This window comes from Odontesthes bonariensis, chromosome 6, assembly GCF_027942865.1.
Source record: "Odontesthes bonariensis isolate fOdoBon6 chromosome 6, fOdoBon6.hap1, whole genome shotgun sequence".
Taxonomy (NCBI): Eukaryota; Metazoa; Chordata; class Actinopteri; order Atheriniformes; family Atherinopsidae; genus Odontesthes; species Odontesthes bonariensis.
The window spans coordinates 32,484,257-32,505,787 of NC_134511.1; the positions used below are offsets into that span (position 1 = coordinate 32,484,257).

General features: G+C 39.8%; 1 protein-coding gene across 1 annotated transcript; it reads left to right on the plus strand.

The window, feature by feature from the left end:
• The first annotated feature begins 965 nt into the window (after nucleotides 1–965).
• On the plus strand, nucleotides 966–21,473 carry LOC142382474 (uncharacterized). Its single transcript, XM_075468375.1, has 7 exons — nucleotides 966–1,106; nucleotides 9,122–10,092; nucleotides 11,957–12,008; nucleotides 14,826–14,949; nucleotides 15,998–16,140; nucleotides 19,595–19,828; nucleotides 20,190–21,473. Exons 1-7 carry the CDS (start codon nucleotides 1,020–1,022, stop codon nucleotides 20,874–20,876), a joined length of 2,298 nt encoding a protein of 765 aa, XP_075324490.1. The 5' UTR covers nucleotides 966–1,019; the 3' UTR covers nucleotides 20,877–21,473.
• Nucleotides 21,474–21,531: the final 58 nt, after the last annotated feature.

Here is a 21,531-nt window from a genome sequence, read left to right on the forward strand (position 1 = left end):
AATTCTGTTTATCAAAGACTAGGGACTGGGGTTTAAATTACATTTTGCGCACGCAACGAATTAAAATCCAGTTTACTTTTGCGCCATCTATTGGTGACGTCAGGAACGACAGAAAAACTCAGACGAAACCTTAAAAAGACCACCGCCAGTAGTCCTGATTTTAAAAGCAAGTCATGAATAATACCAAAATGAGCTATTTATGAGAGATAACCTACGATATGTGATTGCTTGACAGAATAATTATTTGGATAATATTCGGTGGATCTGCCGTATTTAATGCTTGACAAAGGTACTATATCAAGGTGTTGACTCAGATTTGACTGAGTTTATAAGATGTGATACTTCCAAGACACACCGCAAGATGTCTAAGTTTTCTCCGTGTTTTCTTCCATCTTAAATTGTATTGGAATTCAATTCAATCCCAAAAGGAGAGTCCTGAACAGGCTGCCTGTTATAGGCACAATATATTTTTTATTTGGTTGGAAGACATTCTGTCTGAGACACATTGCTGTAAAGGCTGACTGTTCTCTCATCCTACTGCCTTGACACTTACCAAAAACCTTTTAACGTGTCTCTGACATGGTCACTATTAAGAGAAATGCTGATTTACAAAATGAGTTACATCAAAATACTAAATATAAGTCTAAGTGAACAGACATTTAGCAAAAGCAGCACAATTTATTGATAAATCATTGATCATTTATGTTTTTTTTTTTCAATCATTTATTTACTTTTCGACTTGGTTTTAAGCTGGTCAAAAGGAGAGGCTGCAAGAATACAAGTTCAAGATTTTGTGATACAATTGTACGGTTTCTCGGAATTTAGACTGACTGGAGGCAGAAGTTTGAAAAGAGCCTGATCAAGTTATGGTAATGTCAAGAATCGGAGAGCCAAGGGGTCTTGTGTTTGGGTTCGCCCATGAACGATGGAAGCGCGCCCCCGATACCTCAGGTGAATGAGAGGGAAGCAGAGGAGCGGGACATTGCTCACGGTGCGTCGCATTAAAAAGGAATAATTTAATGAAAATGAATTTTGCTCCGTCGCTTGGGGCGCATTCTTTCACGACAGCATATCTACTCTTCATGATGGGATGCGTTGCACAGAAAGTAAGTTGACATTTGTTTGCTGCAGAAATAAAGCAAAGATTACTCCGCGTTGTTGAGTATCGTGCACATGTATGGATAGAACCAAGCCACGAACTCCGTTGGAAGAACTTTCTATTTAGCAGTTGTTTACCTCATAGCAAACGTTTTAAACCTAAAAAGACATGAACCAAGTTATGCCGACAAAATAATTGTACTATATTCAATTTCGGCATACATATCAGATAAATAAAGGAACACTTGCTCCGGCTGCGCGTTTCATTTAAGTAACTACCAACCTGGCGATAGCGAGAAGAGATATGCAGTCTGAACTGTGTTTGAATTTAACATATTAAACCTTTAAGAGCTATTTGTTGTATAACATTTTAACCAACGATTTGGAAACATCCATTTCCATGAAAAAAACGTCCAACAACTAGCATTACAATTTAAAGATGTTTTATATTAAGCGATAAACTTTAATGTACGATGTTTACGTCGGTTCTGTTGGCAACAGAACAGGACGTTGACTTTAGCCAGTACGTCCTCGTAGACTATTCTACTGACATTATAGGCCTACTGATACATTTTTTTTAACGGGTGGTTCGAACTTTGGAAAGGAAAGTTAATCCTGACTTTTGTATTGCAAGTTATTAGATAAACGTATTCCTTGTGTTCATCTGACAGTTTTGCCAGGTCACATTGGCCTTCGCCAGACTTGTTTACCCATCTTGATCCAAGCCGATTTACTCTCGCTCACTTTGCCATTCATAGAAACGTTATGAAAGTTTTGGCATGTTTGCTCAAATTGACTAAACTCTCTGATTATATGCTCCAGACTCAGATTCCCAGTGGTTGTTTTGAGGGCACAGGCATGTTTTGATGTAACTGAACTTCACAGGGTTGGAGAATGGCATGCAGAGTCCAAACAGCTGAAATGAGAACCACATTGGGAGCATGTTCGCCTTCTGTTTTCATGGTCAAACTCATTGAGTATGTAATCCCAAGTTTTGCCTCTGAAATGGGTGGAGTTCATGATCAGCAGTGCATTCTCCATTCAGTCAGACTCATGTTAAACTTATTTTGGCTTCCCATGTGTTAGAATCAAAGGGCCACTGTCAGGTTAATGAGGCTCCCAGCTGTCTGTGAGCACTTTACAGTGGATAGATTGTGATGTAAAAGTTACTCCGATGCAATAGTATGAGGTGCCATTAAGATGTTAATGTGGTTAAGTGTACCAGAAAGATAAATGCATGTGACTGAGATTAAGAGTCTTTGTCAGTCACCTGGAGCAGTCATCTTTGGGCAAGGGCAGGGTGGGACATTTGTTCTTGTTCTTAATTCTGATGACTCTGCGTTTACTCTCATCTAAATAACCTCTTTTGTAATAGAGGTGTGAGTTAACCCTAACCCAGCAGCATTTGTAAAATGTTATTGCTACATGATTCATGTGTGATTTGCATGTGATTCTGCCTGGTGACTCTTCATGTGTATCTCTTAGGATATCAAAACCAGAATAAGGTCTGTGCTTCCACCTTTAAGTCATCCTCCTCTGTTGAAGGAATATGTCAGCTCAGCAGCCCAATTTTTGAACCTAGACTACAGAAGCCTAAACTACAAAATTGTCTTTGGCTTCAGCTCCTGTGTGTACAGGATGCTCACTATCTTTGCAATTATCTGCCTCGGGGGGGCACGGTAAAATACGGCTTTGTCCTCTGTTCTCTTTTTCTATTAAGTTGATTTTTGGAACAGCATAAACAAGCTTGGAATGTATTTTATGCCTCTCAGAGCAACAGAGGCATCTAAGTCTGTCAGTCCACATTTCAGTTCTATAGCTGAGGAAGAGTGAATTTGAGCTTTGTTTTGGTACTCCATTCTGTGTGTGAGATGGTTTTATTCGGAATGCAATGAGGGAACATTCATCTCTAACTGAAGTGAGTTGTGGGACAAGTGAAGAGTGAATTCATTTATTTGTATGACATGTTTATCTGTCAACAGATAAACATTGTGTGTCAGTGAGTAGCAGTGGGAACTGGATGAAAAGGCTAGTGTCAGGAACAGTAATACCAAAATGTCTGTTTTGAAGGCATCTCTTAAACCTTGAATACCTCTCTTGTAATCTAGATGAAAATACTTCACTTTTTCTTCTTTTTCTTTTCTAACCTAGAGCAAAAATGGTAGTCCTGTATTATGTATATTCATCATTAAGCTCTAACAACCTTTCCTGTACTTACAAACAAATAAACAAAATCCTTTGCTTTGACCGTTTATGTGATGCTCATACAAAAGAGGCACACACTGGGGCCCGAGACAATGCATCATGACATATATTGAAGATTAAGGAAGCTCTGTAGACATAATAAGAATTTCCTCTCATATGATTGTTTTATATGTAATGTGAACTATGTATTTCTGCAGTATGCATTTGTGACTTCATTTCCAAGATGTTTGTTTTAGCCAGTCCAAAATCTGTAAATCAGCGTCTCAGACCAGAAAGCACTGCTCATTTTCTTTTGATTTTCAAACCTAATACTATGAATTTAGCAGTTGTTTGATCTTTACAATTGGAAAATTGTGCTTTACTCATGCTTTTAATAATTCTGGCAACACAACATTCAAGAAGTGTCTCCTGCTCTTTATTTTTGTATTTTAGGCTCAGGAGATCTATCACATTTCTTACACCTCTATTGTTGACGACAGGAAATGTCAGCTCATCCAGGACCAGGAATTCCATGATTTACCTCATTGGGTCTCACTTTTTTCATTGTTGATGCTAAAAAGAAAAAGAAAGAAAGGAGATAAGTGAGGCTGCAAGTTTGTGAGCTCTTGTTGGTTCTTGTTGGTTCTTGTTGGTTTTAATTGCAGCCACTTAATCTTTGTTAGCTTTAACAGAGATTTTTAGTGGTCATTTTTAGTGGGGCAAAAGTGCCAGATAGAGTTTTGGTGGTTGTTCCTCCACTACACATTTCCCTTACAGATACTACAAACAGACACAATGTACCAAAGCAAAAGACGCACGAGTTCCCAGGCCAAGACAGATGTGTCAACATCTGCCAAAGTACCTGAGGCCACCTTTGTCTTAGTTCCCTTTACAGTAGATGTTTTCAGGGCCAGGTTTTTCGCTAATAACACTCACATATAGACGAATAGGCAGCGAGTATCACAAGGTGAAAATGATAAAAGTTTTCTTGGAAGAATTGTTGGACATCTCCAGAGTTTAAGTGTGTCAGCCGAGCTGAAGTCACCAAAGAGCTGTCCGGAGAGTGGTTATCACGGATAACTGCATTAATCGGATCTCAGACCCAATTTGGAATTATTTCTCCAAACTGGTCAGCCACTGTGAGGATAAGGTCAGAATTTAACACAGGGTTACACTGGCTTGGTTTTACCAGCAGCTGCAGCAGATCTTTTCAGAGAAAATATGTTAATTGGTAGTAAATTAAAGTGCTCCGCTTATCCACGTCTGTTACTGTGAACATTCCATAATGGCTCCATAAATAAAGTGGTGACTGAACATGTTTGGGCTTGGGCTTAAAGAGGTCTTTAATGAGTCACTTGCATTGCAGTCAGTGGTGAAAATGTGCTGAGCAAGTTCTGCAGTGGTCAACAAGCCTGACCCGAAACATGCCTAGGCCTAATCAGGCCGCCACAGCAGCTGTTTGTAAACTCATTGTGGGCTGAGCGTGCTACTACTGATCCCACCAGGAGAGACCCCACGAGATAAAACCTGGACTTGAGTATCAGCACCTTTTCACAGCTGTAGGGAATGACCTCAAGGATCTTGTGTTGTATCTTTTTTGTTTTCTTTCTTTTTTGTGAGAAACTGTGCAAATGATGAAAAATATAAATGGAGCTTTTTGAAGAGATTGTGCTACAGTTGCTTTAGATTTTCTTTTCTGTTTTTGTACTATATGAATAGTATCATGTGAGTTCTTGTTGCTTTGTATATACTGGGAAATTCCTGTATATTTGTTGAACTCTAAGAAAAAGCGCTTTTTAGTCTAATTGAATCAGTGGCACTCCTAATCTTATTAAACTCACATAGCTGCAGCTTTTATTCTTGTTTTGTCAGAAGGTTTCTCATCTTCATTGAGGATTTTATTGCATAAATTCTTACCTTTTTATTCTGTTTCTACAATGTGGTTTTTTTTGTGTTCCCATGTTGCAATAAAGGTGAGGCTGCATCAGTTTTTTGACTGTTTTTGTGCTACTGAGATTAAGTAGATAAGAGTAAGCGGAAACAAAACCTGCACTTTTTGTATTTCTCTTTTGTTTAATTTTTAAGCTCATTTTAGTCAATCTACTCCTCCATAAGGTCTTCCGAAGTTGACACTGGTTTAGACTTAAAAAATCAAGCGTGATTGTGATGCACTCTGAGTAGACTGCTGCTACTGAGGCACAAGCCTGTGAGGCGGTGTCACTCTTCTGCTGTAGTAAACAGGGCTGGTGAGGATTCCTGCCCCCTTTTGAGGGGCCTGCCTGCCTGTTTAGTTCGAGACTGTTTTGTGTGTGTGTGTGTGTGTGTGTGTGTGTGTGTGTTAACAGTATTTCAGCAGAAGGCAGCTCGTGTTGCAGAGTTTTCACAGCAGTGTCACCAGCCTGGGTGGTTTAAAAAACAAAGAAAAAATCTCTGTTGCACAGAACATTGGGCTCAGGTCACTGTTTTGTCAAATAAAGGTGTGCTTGACAGTTAGACTCTTATCCAACTTGTTCTTATTTTATGTGAAAAATTGCAATTTTTTTCAATCCAGATATTAGGTTTTGTGGTTTAAAATTTCAGAATTAATTTGAACAAATTAGGTTTTTAACAAGAGTTAATTTTTCACAGTTTTCTTTCTGGCCATATCCCCCAGCTGCAGAGAAAGCTACTTATTTATCACAATTTAGTGAAAGTTTTAATAGAATTTGTGTCAATGTTCAAATCTTATTATTCCTAATCATCGATCTATGTACAATAAATTATAGCAATACAACACACATAAATGTAGCATCATCGGAGCATTTAAAGTTGTCCCTGATTTTTCAGAAAAAAGTGTTTTTTTGTTTTTTTTTGTTAATTTAAAGACGTATCATTGGAAGTTAAAACTGCAAACCATTTGTTGGAGGTCTCTCAGCAACGACAGCAGCTGGTCTAACAAGTCATTTCAGACAATTATGTGCTCATTTTATCTACTTCTGTCCAGGGAAGCAACACAACAGGGGTACAATGACCCACCAGCTCTTATGTAAACTTTCAGCTTGCACCTTATTAGCATTACTTCATTAAAATATGATCTGGTTGCCCCATTTGTGGAGTGGCTCACTAAAACAGCACTGCGGGCCATTGTTTCGCCATGAGAAAAGGCATCCTTGAATAATTAGCGGCCTGCCAGTGGAGCGGCCTGTGATGTAACAGAACTGAGATGTTTGGCATTATAAGAATGTCCCATTTCCATTCAACACAGTGGCACTTTGGAGTCCTTTCATGTGTAGTCTAGCATGTACATACGAGGGTGCAGGGGACCTCCCGGCAGCCTCATCCTAGTGAGAATGATCAGATGGTATAATCCCTGACACAGTTCTCTTTTAATCACCATTAATTTACAGCTTTGTTTTTGTTTAGTTTTTATGTTGATTTACTCATTTTAGGGTGAAAAAATGAGGTGAAACAGATCTTTCAAAGAAACTCTGGAAAGGCCTGAATTCAACATTCTGGGCAGATAAATGAACTTGCGTTCAGATTCTCATCACTACTAATCTCTGACTCAAAAGTTACCTATTTTCCACTTTTTCCACTCAATATTATGAAGTCGTCTCCCTAATTGAAACATGGAAAACCCAAAATTAGGTTACTCTCTCTAACCTCAACAAGAAAGGCAATTACCCTGTTGAAACATCATTCAGGCTGAATCGCATTCATTTCATGTAAGTGTGTAGGCAGGGCAAGTGTGGTATGCCAAGCAATAATACGATTACCTCCAAAATGCCATTTCAGAGCAGTGGTAAATAAGATAAGATATCTGTTTTAGTTTTTTTTCCCCAGAAGTAATAACAGTAAGAATGTCATTAAATCTAATGTCACTCGTGCCACAAACAGTTTATTATCTATGACAACGGTACTTCTGTTTGTAAATGTAATTAGGAAAATATGCAGTGTAGTAAGCTGGTTAAATTGTTGCATACTTGGTTAACCACACACATTCACTTTGCATTTCTTAGAAATGCAGTGGGAGCTGACAAACATGTCTGATGCCATCTCATGGCTCAGACTTGCACTGTTTTTCGCTCAAACTTGGCCCCGTTTGTTCCCTCACCACTTAGTAAGTTATGATTTGTGTTTCATGCAAATCGCTTTGCAACAAGATTTCTAAGCTGCTTGTTGCACTTTTACGTGTATTCTCATTATCCACCAAATCGCTGTCTGCGCAGGAATGTACATTTTTGGCCAGGATGTCTTCAACATTATAGTGCAGTATTTCCACCAGCTGCGACAGCCAGTGGTGTTGGGATCTGTGGACTTAACTAATGTTTATGCAGTGGGAGCCAACAGTAGCACTGTTTTTGTCCCTGGCAGATATTTCACCTCTCTAGACAGCAAACATTCACCTGTGAGAAAAGAGGTAAAAGAGAAAAATAATAGGTATGATTGTGATAAAAAATACTATGTGATCAAGTAATATACTGCACAGTAAGTGCTAAAAAAAAACCTTTTCTTTTGTAAATCAGGCAGTTGTTTGTCTTCATTGTAATTTATTTTTACTATATTGACCACTTGGCTGGTAGGCTTCACCTAAACATACCAGCCTCTTTAAGGAATGCATCCAAGGCATTTTCAGGTTTTGTTGTCTAAAAGGTGATTATTCTATTTTATTCAGGTTCATTAATAGTTAACTGAAAAATAATTATTGTCTTTTTACCAACAAAAGAATAATAATAAGAAGAAGAAGAAGAAGAAGAAGAATAGTTTTAGAATTTTGTAAATTCCTGTTAATTTATAGAAGAAAAAAAGAAAAACCCTACTATTTTAACAGTAAAGGTCAGGTTGGAGTTTCATTGCCTTGACTCCAGCATTTGGTCCTCACTTTCTGGAGCCAGAAGTCACCATAACAGAGTGGAGCTCGAGTAGGATCTTTGATTGCTGATTGTGCAGATACATGTTTCTTTGAGGATTTGAATCTATTAAATTGCGTTTCTTTTTTCTGAAAGACCACCAGCACACTAATTGGACAGCATGAAATTAGATAACACAATGATAATGACTAGTGGGAAAAAGTAATCAACTTAGTATTTTATTAAAAAGGCTGCTGTGTTTTGTGCAATCACATAGTAATCTTGTATGTTTTTATTTCAGTCCAGAGCACAAGTGTTGCCTGAGGGTGTTGGTTTGTTACCTGTGTGGTAAAGGGGGGTCTGTCTGTCTGGAGCATTCCCACAGTCCAGAACTGAGGCGAACAGGAAAGCTCATAAACACACAGCCCCCCTACACAGGTCTGGTCCTCAGCACCCTGTTCCAACCAAACATCTGCCTCTGCTTAGGGCCAAGGTTCCCTTTAGATTTCTGTACACCTGGGAAGAATTACAGTCTGCATGTTTGAAGAAATACCCCGCTCCTTCCCCACACCCCCGGTTACTAAGGTCAGCATTACAGTCAAAACACAGGCCTTTATATACTGGCAACACTGCATAGTTGGATAATTCAGTGTCAAGATTGTTTATGTCAATCGGCAATCAGACCGCATATGACTGTATTATTTGCCGTATTTGTACGTATCTTTGATGTGAAAAATGTCATCATTAAGTGGCCATTATTCGAATGTATCACTCATTTCAGAAATAACAGTGTAAGATCATGTTGGTCAACACTTACCATAATGAAGAATAACAAGGATGCCAGCATTGATGGCACCAAAGGGAATCACAAGCCCTCACTTTGGGAGTACTTGTACTGCCAGCTCCCTGCAAGGAGATATCAGTTTGTGCCTGAAATTAAAATATGATTCTTTGTTCTGCCTTACAGCAGATTGAGTGTCTCAAATAACATTATGTATTTCCTAATACAGGTGTACTTTGACTGTGGTGCCAAGGTGGATGTAGTGGATGTCCAAGGCCTCATCCTGTCACCCGGCTTCCCATACAACTACTCCTCTGGGACACATTGCGTTTGGCAGTTCGTTGTGCCTGTTGATTACCAGCTTGTTCTGGAGATATTTGACTTTGACGTGTTTGAAAGCCATGATTCTGCCGCTCAGTATTCTGCCATCTCTAATTTCAAAGAGAATGAGGATGACTTGACTTTCAACCCAGGCAGCTTAGCGGCAGATGAAGCCTCTTCCACAGCTAAAGAGCATTTGCTTCAAAGTGCAGGGGATGTCTCAAAGACTCAGCAGTCCCCCCAAGATGGTGAGGTCAAGCAAGTGGTGGTCCAGGAGCAGTCCACAAAAATGGAGATTGCCAAAGTCTCAAATTCTGCCAAAAGATCTACAGATTCCTCTTCTAGCCTGCCTTCACCACCCCCTCCCTCCCTCCTCCTGATACCTGGGGCCGTACCTCCAGGTGACAAGGCCATCAACTCTGCCTCTTCGTCTCACTTAAGAACAGACCTCAGTCCCAGTTCTGACCCAAGCACAGCTGTGGAAGAGACCACTCTTGCTTCACAGCACTTCACCAGCACTCCAGCTGTGAGCCCAGAAACCCAGCAGTCAGTGCTTGACACGTGCCCCCACGATGTCCTCTACATCTCAGACCTCATCACCTTTTCCTCTAGGTTCTGTGGGTCCAATCGGCCTCCCAGCAGCCAGCTGGTTTTTGGCTCGCGCAAGGAGATGGTGGAGGTCATCATGGAGCTCATCACTACCACCCACTGGGGACGTGGGTTTGCTCTGCTCTTCCATTACTACAACTTGACTGAGCCAGGGGGGGACCGACAGGCCACATCTCCGTCAGGCAGCAAGGTAGACTCTCTGCTGGCTGCTGTGAGTGGAGCTGCCTTCTTCACCATGATACTTATAGGCGCCCTCTGCATCATTTTCAGGTAAAATTACTTTGTTTAAGCAAAAGGAAAAAAGAAAAGATAATAATGCAGACAAAATTGATCTTTGGCAAACCAAGGGTTCTGTTTTTCCACTGTATTTTTAAAGATAAACCCAATCTATTTAAGGCCTCTCTGAATGTTTCCCAGAGAAAATTCACATGCCTTCAGTATTTCTGAAATGGGCTGGTCTGACAGCAGATGCACACATACAGATTCACAAACTCGCACCTAAACAGTCACAAGTCTGTTATATTGACTCAGCTGAAGGCCTCAAGCCCTGATGTGGTGATCCTTTTTGATTTGTTCGGTATGACTGGAATTGTTTCATTGATGTTGAACTTTCTCACCATAGACAGAGGGGCATTCAAGGTCCTGCACCTCGCATCAATTCCAGTGAACAAAACATAAAGGCTGCATGAAAGTAATGGGCGGGGAAGTGAGGGAATAGGGACTGCAAGAAGAAGTAGCACTCCATGTGAATTTGGTAGTGACAACATTGTCGGTCAGGCAAAAGGTGTAAATTACAAGCTGCTCCCTCTTCCATCCCCAAGGACAATGAGCACAAACTCGGCGGTTAAATTTGTAATACTATCCGTTCTGACAAGCTTACCCTTCTGGTTCAGATGAATTTGAAATTTAGATTTAGATTTGTGCTTATGTCAGTCATACACTTTCTGAAAAAAGATGATTTAATCTGATCTGTGTTCATTTCAAATGCAGCTCAGTGTCTCCAACCCATCCGTCAGGCACAATAACTCCTCAGGTTCTTGCTATTCAGGACAGGGAAATTAGAAACACGTGTTCAATAAAATGAAAGTATAATTAGCAAGAACAACAACACGAGTCATACAGAAGCCAGGAAATGTATTACCATGAAACATCAAACTCATGAGCTGCCTCGGTACCTGTTTTTTCCCCCTCTTATTCAGTTGTTCCCTATTAATTTAAATGAGTTCAGAGAAACTGTTGGCAACTAGCCTGGCGAGTCAGGCAGAATCTTGCAAGTTTTAAGCAGCACTGAGTTTAACTCCAATCCTCCTCTGGTCAGAAAACAGCCAACGGTGGATGAGAGTCACAGCAGGGATTGCCCTGAGTTGACCGGTGGCAGGTAATGAACTCATTCAGCTGTAAGAGTCACTTTAATAAGGAAGTACATGCTGTATGCTTCACCACTTCAAATAAGCAAAAGACCATGGCATAAAATAAAATAATGGTGGCTATGATAATATCATACACACATAACAAAGATAAAGAGGCAGGTGGGTTAAATCTACTCAATTTTGAACAAATCTAATAGCAATAGCCACATGAATCCATGTGGATAAACTGTGGTATGAAGAAAGGGAATGTGTCACTCTTCCTTTCTCTACTAGCTGCAATGCTTATGTTAGTGTTTAGAATCTGATCTGACTTTGTATTTGAAATGAATGGCGGCAGTAAACAAGTCTGTGAGCCACTAGAAAAAAGGCATTGCCTTGCAGAAACAGCTCAGCAGCAATGTGTATGAGAACGTTTAGAGAAGAATCTTGTGTTTTTGTGAATCCAAGATTGCGGTGGAGCTTGCTTCATCATCCAGCACCACAACAGAATGGCTTCTTAGTGGAAATAGCCACAGTTATGTGTGAGCTATAATACTGTATATTGATGAAGGTGGTTATGGTGACAGAAAGATCCCATTTCAATGCAGCTGAATGGGATAGTGTCCATTTTAGCATTTCTGGTAAATCTGTGAACACTAGAGTGGTTTTCATTCTTTAAAAAACCCAGCTAAGCATGGGGACAAACTGGGGAGATTCATAAAAGCCTGTTCTCAGATCTGTATGTAATTAGGGATTGAATTGATTTTGAACTTCATGTTTTCCAGACCCAAGCTGTGTCCAAAAAGAGCCGGTTCCTGCACATCCAGCAACTCTGAGGTACAGACAGTTCTACAGTCAGAGGAAAAGAGAAGTACAGTTGTTGGCTTTTTATTTTTGGACATATGATTTCCTAACTGACAAACATATTTGATCAGTTTAAAAGAAAACTTACCAATAAATATGATATGCTGATAAACGATGAGTAAAGTAGCAATTTTGTTGTCATCTTCGTTATTCAAATATATAAAACAAAACGACTTCTAAATCCATAAAATTGGAATTGAGGCTTTAAATACTGGCAAAAATAATTGAGTCACTCCCTATAAACAAAAACAATAGAGATATGACACAATACAATTTGATTTAATAGCTAAACCGAATAAATAAGAAAACAACAGTCGGTACTTTGTGGCGCCTTTTCTGACCGCTGGAAATCTTTGAGGCATGGACTTCTAAAACAACGAATGAAAAGCGATATCCTTCAACAATCAGGTTCCAGCTTTGGTGGACAACAGTTACCAGATGAGCTCTGCAGGATGGAGCCCTGTCATGGACCATATTTTTTCAATTTCCACCATGAATTTAAATCGGATTCAGATCCTTACTGTTTGCTGGCCATATCATTGAGTTGATTAGTCATTCCTGAAGAAAAGTTTGAATACTCTTTGCTCTTTGCTTTTGCATTCCTGGTCTTTCACCTGATGTCAATCCCATATTATTAATGATTGTGGAAATTTGCTTTATTTCTACTGGCAGTTTCACTGGACCTGCACCAAACTAAACATCCAGCACCATCTAATGGTCCAATTCAGATTGGACAAAATTGTTGATTCATCTTTGAGTATCACTGTCGTCCAATCGTTCACAGCCCATGACCACTTCTCTTTAGCCCACTGGAACCTTTTTTTCCTTCTGTTTAGGTGTTAGTGATGGTTTACATTTGGCTTTTCTCAGTGTAAATCTATTTCCTTCAGCTGGTTTCTTGAACTTTGGTCACAAAGCTTGACTCCTTTGAACTACATTCCTTTTGTTGTGAATTCTCTATTTTCCCGCATTTTGCTTGAAGGTTTATATCCTGACAAGCTTGGTCAACCTGTTTGTTTCCTTGTTACAGCCTTCTCATTTTGTTTGTAATGGCTCCAAGTTTTAGATGAAGACTAATGACTGTGCAAAACCAACATCTTTTGCCACACTCTGAGTTGAATTCTCATTTAGCAGAAGTTTTATAATCCTTTCCATCGTTTCAACCGTCATCTCACCATGTTTCCTGTCAGTCAGCCAGGTGTAACAGCTTGTTAAGCTCTGCAAACACTCTCTTAACTGCTGACTCATTTGTATGTTTAGAAATGTGCAAGTATTGTTTTTTTAAATCCAAATTGCAAGGTGATTCTGTCATTTCTTCCTTACAGCGTAGTGATTTTTTTTTTCTTTTTAAACTTTTATCTGAAAAAAAATCAGTAAAAACATGCCATTTTTTTCAATTCTAGGGTATGTTTTTCAAATCCAGAATGTTCAGCTATGAAATGAAATATTTTTTTTGTAATATGTGTGATTTGATTATTTTCATAAATGAATAATGCTGAATGAACATGCCCCAAGTATGATGATTCCATCATTTTTGCCAGGGGTAGCAGTTTCCAATGATTATATTCCTAAGGGAGTGAGGTGTGCTTTTTTAACTTCTGACATCAAAGGGCCCGTTGCTCTTTGATGTTGCGCTGTGTGAAAATAGTTGTATATGCTTGCATGTCTGAATTGAAAAAGCTCTCAATATAGTTTGAAATTGATAAATGTATTGTACCATTTCAGAACAATATTACATCTGTTTATATTTTTTATTGAAAAAGGATGGAATGTCAAAAAGAGAATACTAAGCTATGTCTGTTCTTTGCAGTTTTCCCCCTCCTTTTTGTTTTTCTCAGCATTTGACTGTCCTTTAAATCCTTTTTGCTTTCTTGTCTAAAGATGGAGCTTTATCTTGCATCACTGAACATTTCTTTTAATACTTGCCAGTTAGGCCAACATGGTTAACTTTTGTAGCACTGCCCCTCCAATCTCCACCTAGTTGAACGACCTCAAGTGCATACCTGATCACAGACTTAAAACAATGACTGTTTATGAACATTTAAAGCCCTATTAGTTGGATTTAAAGCCAAGGCTGCCGAGACTCTACTTCTTGCAGAAGCTTAGGTCTTTCAATGTCTGCATTAAGATGTTGCATAGCTTGTAGAAGTCTGTATTGGAGAGTGCAATCTGGTTTGCAGTCATCTGTTGAGCAACGGCATCAGAGCCAGTCATTCAAAGAAACTGAACAAACAGATCGTGGCTAACTCTGCTGGGGACTTCTCTGGAGCCCCTAAAGCTGATTGTGCAAAAAAGAATGGTACACAAGTTGATGAACATATTGGACAATACTGCCCACCCTCTACACAAGACAGAGACGAAACAACAGTGTGTTCAGTTTGAGGATTCTTCAGTTCCACTGCAACATAGAACAGTACAGGAGGTGATTCCTCCCAGCGGCTCTAGCCCGTCACAAGTTTAAGTACCCAGAATTTACACTGATAACATGGTAAATTGACTGAAAAGGGAAATACCTGACAAACATGTCACATTTATGTGATTTGTTCACGATTTGCATTCTTTAAAAAAAATTAATCCATTTTACCTTGATCTCAAATCTCATGGTAACTCTAACCCGATGCCCAGACCTTGGGTTATGAAGGTGTGCTATACAGTGGCTCTGAAAGCTGGAGGACCATTTCCACATTAACACTGGGCCATTTCTTCTCTAACACTGTAAATTGTGAACATTTTTGCACTGCTGATGCATCTTGAATCTTTGTAGAAAAACTGAATGGCATTGTGTTGTAGGTGCCAGAGGGAGTTCAGAACACTGGTGCCGAGGTCAGTGAGCTGCAGCTGATGGCTGAGAATCAGGCCAAACTGGAAACGACCATAGAGCAGGACAACAACAACGACACCCCACCACACACAGGTTGGGAGGACACACACCTAAACAGACACAAATGCATTCCCACAGGATAGATGAATAGATGAAAGTTGGATAAATTGGATTGCTTATTGAATTCCCCATACTCGGCTTCATATTCTAAAATTACAATGTACAAAATGGAATGCATTAATGGGTATTGCAACATGCTCAAGGCCAATCAACAGCACATTACAGTGGATTTTGCTAAATGTCTTTAGATATTTGACAAATAATTTCAGGAATGATAATAATGTTGTCGAGAATATAAATCTCCCTTTATTTAATTTACTTGCAAAGCTGCAATCTAATGTTTTCTGCATTCATTTCAAACTGAAGACCTGAGGTTTGAGAAGTGTGTCGGTTACTGCAGAGGATATTATTTGTCAGTTGAATTACGAGGGATTGGATTTTCTATTTTAATGGTGTCATTTCTCGTCTATGGCGGTCACCCCACTTCTCGTTTTATTCCAACGCATCTGTCAGGGGAAATGGAAATCCAAGCAAGCTTTTATAAGATGATTATGGTTGTATCACTTACCTATGTTGTAAAATAAAGAGTTTTATAAAGAGGGAAAATGACAAGAGGCCCTTTGAGGGGTGAGCTTGTAGAGTTTTCAATAGAAAGCAAAATTGCATTTTTTAGATATTTTTTTTTCCAGAAAAGCACTCAGGCTTGATCCGGGAACAATCTCTCGCCGTGGGACTGAACCCAGGCTGAGAGATTTGTGGGTTGTGGTATTTAACCCACAAAGCAGCCTGGGAGTAGTTTGAACAACAGGGGACTACAGTGTCGTTCTCTGTGTGCCCCAGTCACAGAGTTTATACTGAAAATGCTATGATTCAGAATTATTTGAGTTGCATCGCAGCAGTTATTGATATGGATGAATAAAAACTGAATGAATGTAGTTTGTGGTGAGAGCTATTGTTGTATGAAGTGAATTTGAAAGTGCATTTTTTTTTCAGTCTCTGTGAATCTTCTTTGAGCGCCAACACATTTGTAAAAAGCACAATTAAAGAAATTTTTGCTAAAATTTTTCTTTCTTTTCTATAGTCAGTGCTGGTGATGACTTCTCCCAGAATGCTGATGTAGACCTTTCCTGCAGTGGTCTGACTGAACTCGACCTCGGTGCAGATGAGGTTTTCATTATATCATCAGCTGCTAGCCCAAGCGGGCTACCCTTCTCCCCTCACACAGTAAGACCCGCCATGTCAAACAGTTTCAGATTAAAGATGTGTACAAGCCCAGATTGGATTTTGTGATCTCCTGAGCTTTTTCTTTAGTACTGTCAGCATGGTAACATTTGTTGTTTTGAGTGAAATCGGTGAGAAAGCTGCGATGCACTTCCTGCTAAACATGTGCCTGTTAGCACAGTAATGGCATGACCATGAACTCTTTAATATCACATCTAACTTTACCAAAAGTACTGATGGTTTTATGTCTTATAGTACCCTCAATGCCTCAATAGCATGTTTCTACTCACTTTGTGGAAATTATACAAGAACAAATAGGCATTGGAGGTGTCAGGCTTCCTTGCTTTGACTTGACAGTGTTCACTATACGACTGATACTATTATACTGGCATACGAAAGGTACAGTCTAATATTGAAAACCGAGGACATGATTGGGAAATGGGGATAATTAAAAGATGGGAGGAGCTTTGAAGAAGCAGGCTTTTTTTTCTGCTCTCTTTTGTACTATTGGGATAAAAGTTGGCATAAAACAACTGGCAGCTTTTTGAAGGACTGGCAGGCTTTCCTGCAGCCTAGGCTAATGGAGTATTATCTACAGGGCCAGATTCCCAGCTCAAATTGTGTGGGTGTGTGTTGGTGTGCTTCATGCACACTTAGGCACACAGTGTGTGGTCTGCCTGAGTGTGTCCTCAATTCAGACGTCTTTGTAAATAATGTTCGAGAAATGCTGCCTGGGCAACTAACCAATTTTATCTTCTGATAGTCAGTGTCAGGTAAATGACTCCCCCTCTAAGAAGAGCCTTAGTTTGATTAAAAAATAAATATATATAAGATTTTGAGATCTACAGATCTTGACAAGATCAAGGCAGAGAAGTATGGATCAAAATGTTTTTATACTTGCTTCGCTGTCTGAAAGTCACTTTGGTTCAGCTGGTTCTATTTTCCTGGAAAGTAGCATGTACTGAGCTTTTCCAGGCATCCCTGATCTGCCTCCAACCCGGACTTTAAAACCACAGTTAGTAAGTGACTGCACTGGTTGATCTCTTCTCGGTTTTTATTTTTCTTTCAAATGTAAAAGTCGTCATTGTGTTTTCAGTACTTCACAGCGCAAAACAACATTTGAATTAAACCCCCAGCTAATTCTTGTCTAGACAAAGCTAGCGGTTAACAACTCTGTGGGAGGGATTATCATCTTTGATGAGTGCAACTCCTAAGACCCTTTGCCTCCCCTGATCAACAGCACCTGACTGATCAGAAATGATAAAGTGACCTTTTTGCATTTCTAACCTGTCAATCACATTTAACCACTCCTGGTTGCTCCAGCTAAAATGACCTGTAATGTACATTTGCGATGGTACGTGTGGATGCTCACACACAGTAAAGCAGCAAATGTGACTGAAATCATTCCAAAGCCCCTGCTGTTCTCTTGACAGATTTAATATACTTAATAAATAATGATAAGATTTGTACAAGAGGCACACACGCTCGGCTGCCTGGCTGTGTGACTGAGCTAAGCTTATCAGCACACTTCCTTCTTGTTAATCCATTAATATTGTACACAACAAAATCTGTTGGGAGGCATTCAGGTGCAATGCTGAATTGAAGCAGGTGCAGCCAACACATTGCCAGTCTGCCAGATCCTATTAACCCTACCCCAAGAATTTTTTTTGTTTTTTCGTACACTATGAAACTATTTGACTGTTAACTCTGTTTGACAGCGGTGACATTATAAAGTAATAAGAAATACTTTCTTACCTTCTCATGTAATTATTTGATTTCTCCGTGCATCAGTGCAATAGTGCAATAGTAGGCCTTCATTCATTCATTTATTCATTCATTCATTCATCTTAAAGTATTGGCGAAATAAAGACAGATAATGCCTTATTTAGAGGCTGTTTTGTCTATGCTCTGTTCTCTTCCGTTATATGAATCTCGAGTGATCTAATTATCTTCCGAAGGAAGCTGACTTTAACCAAACTGAGTAGATGAACGTATTTTATACCAGAAATATGGTCCAGGTTTAAAAAACCGAACTTCTCCTTTAAGTAAGTGAGATGAGTGATGTCTTTCAGTTATTACTTAATTGGCATGGTTAAATGCACCGTTGAGTCTCGATACGGTTCCATTTAGACTTGGCTTTATAATCGGACCACCATCCATGTCCGAGTACGTGCATGCAACAGGAATCGAGCTATAACTGAGGTATGTCCAGCGCCACAACACTGTGGACTGTGTGGGAAAACATTAAAGACATTCTGTCACGTTTAAGTTTCTTTTTTGGAAATCATGCAGGTAAAGCGCCAGGGCTCGCTAAATTCATTGCCCAGATATTGTGTTAAAGTTACTTGAAAAGAGTTTTTGTTTGATGTTGAAGTTTTTTTTTTTTTGTTAGAGCAGGTTGACAGCGAGCTGACAAATTGTTTTGATGGGACACAGTTTGAGGAGTTCTTCCATTGTCTGACCAAAAAAAAAGAGCAGCTTTTGTTGGGAATTATACCCCGTTATTAATTCAATTGAATTTTATTTATATATTATATTACAACAAATGTCATGTCAAGGCACTTCCAAGATACAATCCAATTAGAATCCAATTACTTATGATACAATCATAACCCATTCAAATCAGATTTATTACATTCCAAATTGGTGCAATTCATACATACAGAGCCAATTCAAGAAAAGTAGCCTAGCTTAGGAAACCAACAGATGACACTGAAACTTCTCTTCGAACCAATCTCCCATCCTGAGCGTGCACAAGGCGACTGTGGAAAGAAAAAACTCCCTTTTAACAGGAAGAACCTTCCGGCAGAACCAGGCTCAGAAAGAGTGGCCATCCGCCTCGACCAGCTGGGGTTTTACACATTTATGCTTTACTGTTTTTACAAAAAGATGAAATAGATGGAACTCTGAAGCGTGTACATTATATCGATGCCCAATTGATTCTAGTTAAGCATATCCCCTACCTCATAATCTGGTTTTGTAAGTTAAGTTTTGAGAAGCTCAGTTTCATATGATTTTGGTCGGACTAACACATCTACATCCATATTAAAATTTTGGGTTTGGTTGAACTTACTCAAAAATCTCTCTTTTTTTTTTTTTTTTTTTTTTTTTTCTAGTCTCATGTAAATGCTCTCAGGGCTGATTCAGTTTCCCCCTCAGTACAGGTAATTGACCATTGTTGCTGCAGTTGAGTGCTTTAGCATAATGCCACCTCAAATATGTGAGCTATTTTGGTTGTGTGGTCATCCTGTTGTATTTGTTTATCTTCTTTGGGCCAGTCTTGTCTTTTAATCTTTGCTCTTTCAAGGAAATTTGTTTGCCATGCATCTTTTTCAGCCTCCATAAATGACCCCAGCAGGTGGAGATTATAGAAAAGCAGTTATTTTATTTGATATTTTTAAACACCACTACATGCAGCCAGATATTTATTTGACGTTTCGTGGCTTCTGTGCTTCAGCAGCGGGAGAGGTTTCTACGACACAGTGACACTGGCCCTGTATGTGACTGGCCCTCAGAAGACTCCAATGCCTTGGCGACTGTAGCCAGATCCCTGAAAGATGACAGTGGCTGCGCCAGGCCAAGAGCGTGGAGTGTACGCACCTTTCAGGACTTCCTCCCTCCTCTGCCGCAGCTTCACAAGAAGTGGTGCAGCTGGAACTCGACTAGTCCCTTCACTAAGCTGGTGGACAGCGTCAGTACTTGAATCTCTTCAGACTTTTACTCTCAGGGCCATTTATGCTGCAACGTTAATAAGGAGTGATTGGTGCTGGTGTGTTACGTTTTTTTTAACGTATAGTTTGTAAAAAAGCAGCTGTTAACTGTGAAGATTTTATTTGTCTTTAGAAGTAGTTTGACTTCACAGAAAGGTGAGTTTAAAAACTTTCACCATGCAAATAATGCACTGCATAACTGGCAAAACTGTTAATAAGCTAATACTTTGCACATACAAGCAATAATGTTTAACTTTTTAACTTTAATCTCTAAATGAGTTTGTTCACTTCATAGCATTATGCATGCTGGCTCATTACCATGGTTTGTTGGTCTTATTTTAGGCTCCATCCAGTTTGGTAGCTGACTGCAGAGGGGGCGACAACAGGAATGTCTTCTCTGACGTTCACCTAGAGGCCAAGGCAGACACCAGTACAATATCCGACTCATCCATCAGCAACGCTTCCTACCCTCTGACGCAGCCTGCACAAAGGCAGCGGCGTCTCAACTCCACCAGTAACCTGCGCCGCTCGCGGTTCACAGGGCCTTGTTTTGGCCTTCTTTCCGAGGTGAAAGACTCATTGAAGGGTACCGGGACTCCCACTGGGTCCGCGACAGAATCCAGCTCTGGCTCCTCCTCCTCCCTCCAATGCAAGATCGATGGTGGCCAGGCTGCAAAGAGGCGTGATTTCTCAGGTGACAGTGATCATATCAGTGTGCCTGTGTTTGCCATATCTGAGGAGGAGGACCGACAGCCTCTGGTTTCAGCTGAACACCTGGACCAGACCACTGCCCCAACTGTGCAGAATGGACTGGTTAGGGAGACATTTGAGGGCAAGAAGCCTCCTTTAGGGAGCTCCTGCCTCAGCCCCAAGAGGGCCAGACCAGAGTGGAGACCATGGGGGAGCCAGGTGTCCGGAGGGGTTAGTCCACACCCTTCGAGCACATGTACAGAGTCGAACGCAGTGAATGACAGCCAGCTGTCCGTCACTCTGTCAGCAGGGCTGTGCTCTGTGACAAACCCGATGTAATGATGTGGTGAGGAGCAGACTCTGCTGGGGCAGTTTTGTATTTCTGAACTATTATTAGTGTCACTGTTAAAAATATAACTACTTCTTTATTTCTGAAATCAACTTTTACAGAATTATTACCACATTCCATAGCTTCCTGTTGACAAATTATTTTCAACTTTTATAAAATTGTACTTTGACAAAGATGTGATATGCTGCTTACTATACAAGGCACTGACTGTTGCTGTACTGCCTTTAGAAACAGATACTTCATTGAGTTGCAATACTCCAACCATTGCACCTTGTTTCATCGTCTCTTTCAGTGTTGATTTTGTGTTGTGCGTGCCCGTTTCCTGCCTCTTTCTTCATGTGGTAATTTCTTTGTAATACACAGTGAGCAATTACCCAAAAGTATTGTGTAGAGCATATACATATCATATATAAAAAATGTTAGAGCAGTTTATGTATACTTCCAAGGCTGATAATGGATTATAAAAGGGAAATATTAAATATATACTGTACTGATATACACTATAATGTAGTACAGAAAAGTAACACTTAATTCAGTTTTTAAAGTAAGTTGTTTTGAATTACTGTAAAGTTTTAATAAAGACCGTCATTCAAATCTTGTGTCCAGAATATGAATCACATGACCTTGACACTTGTACTGATCTTT

What these genes read in the sequence shown, in the direction of transcription:
- LOC142382474 (XM_075468375.1), top strand. Translation starts at nt 1,020, where the DNA reads ATGAAAATGAATTTTGCTCCGTCGCTTGGGGCGCATTCTTTCACGACA. An exon ending in GCACATCCAGCAACTCTGAG is followed by an intron (nt 12,009 to 14,825) that starts GTACAGACAGTT and finishes ATTGTGTTGTAG; the next exon opens with GTGCCAGAGGGAGTTCAGAA. An exon ending in CGACACCCCACCACACACAG is followed by an intron (nt 14,950 to 15,997) that starts GTTGGGAGGACA and finishes TCTTTTCTATAG; the next exon opens with TCAGTGCTGGTGATGACTTC.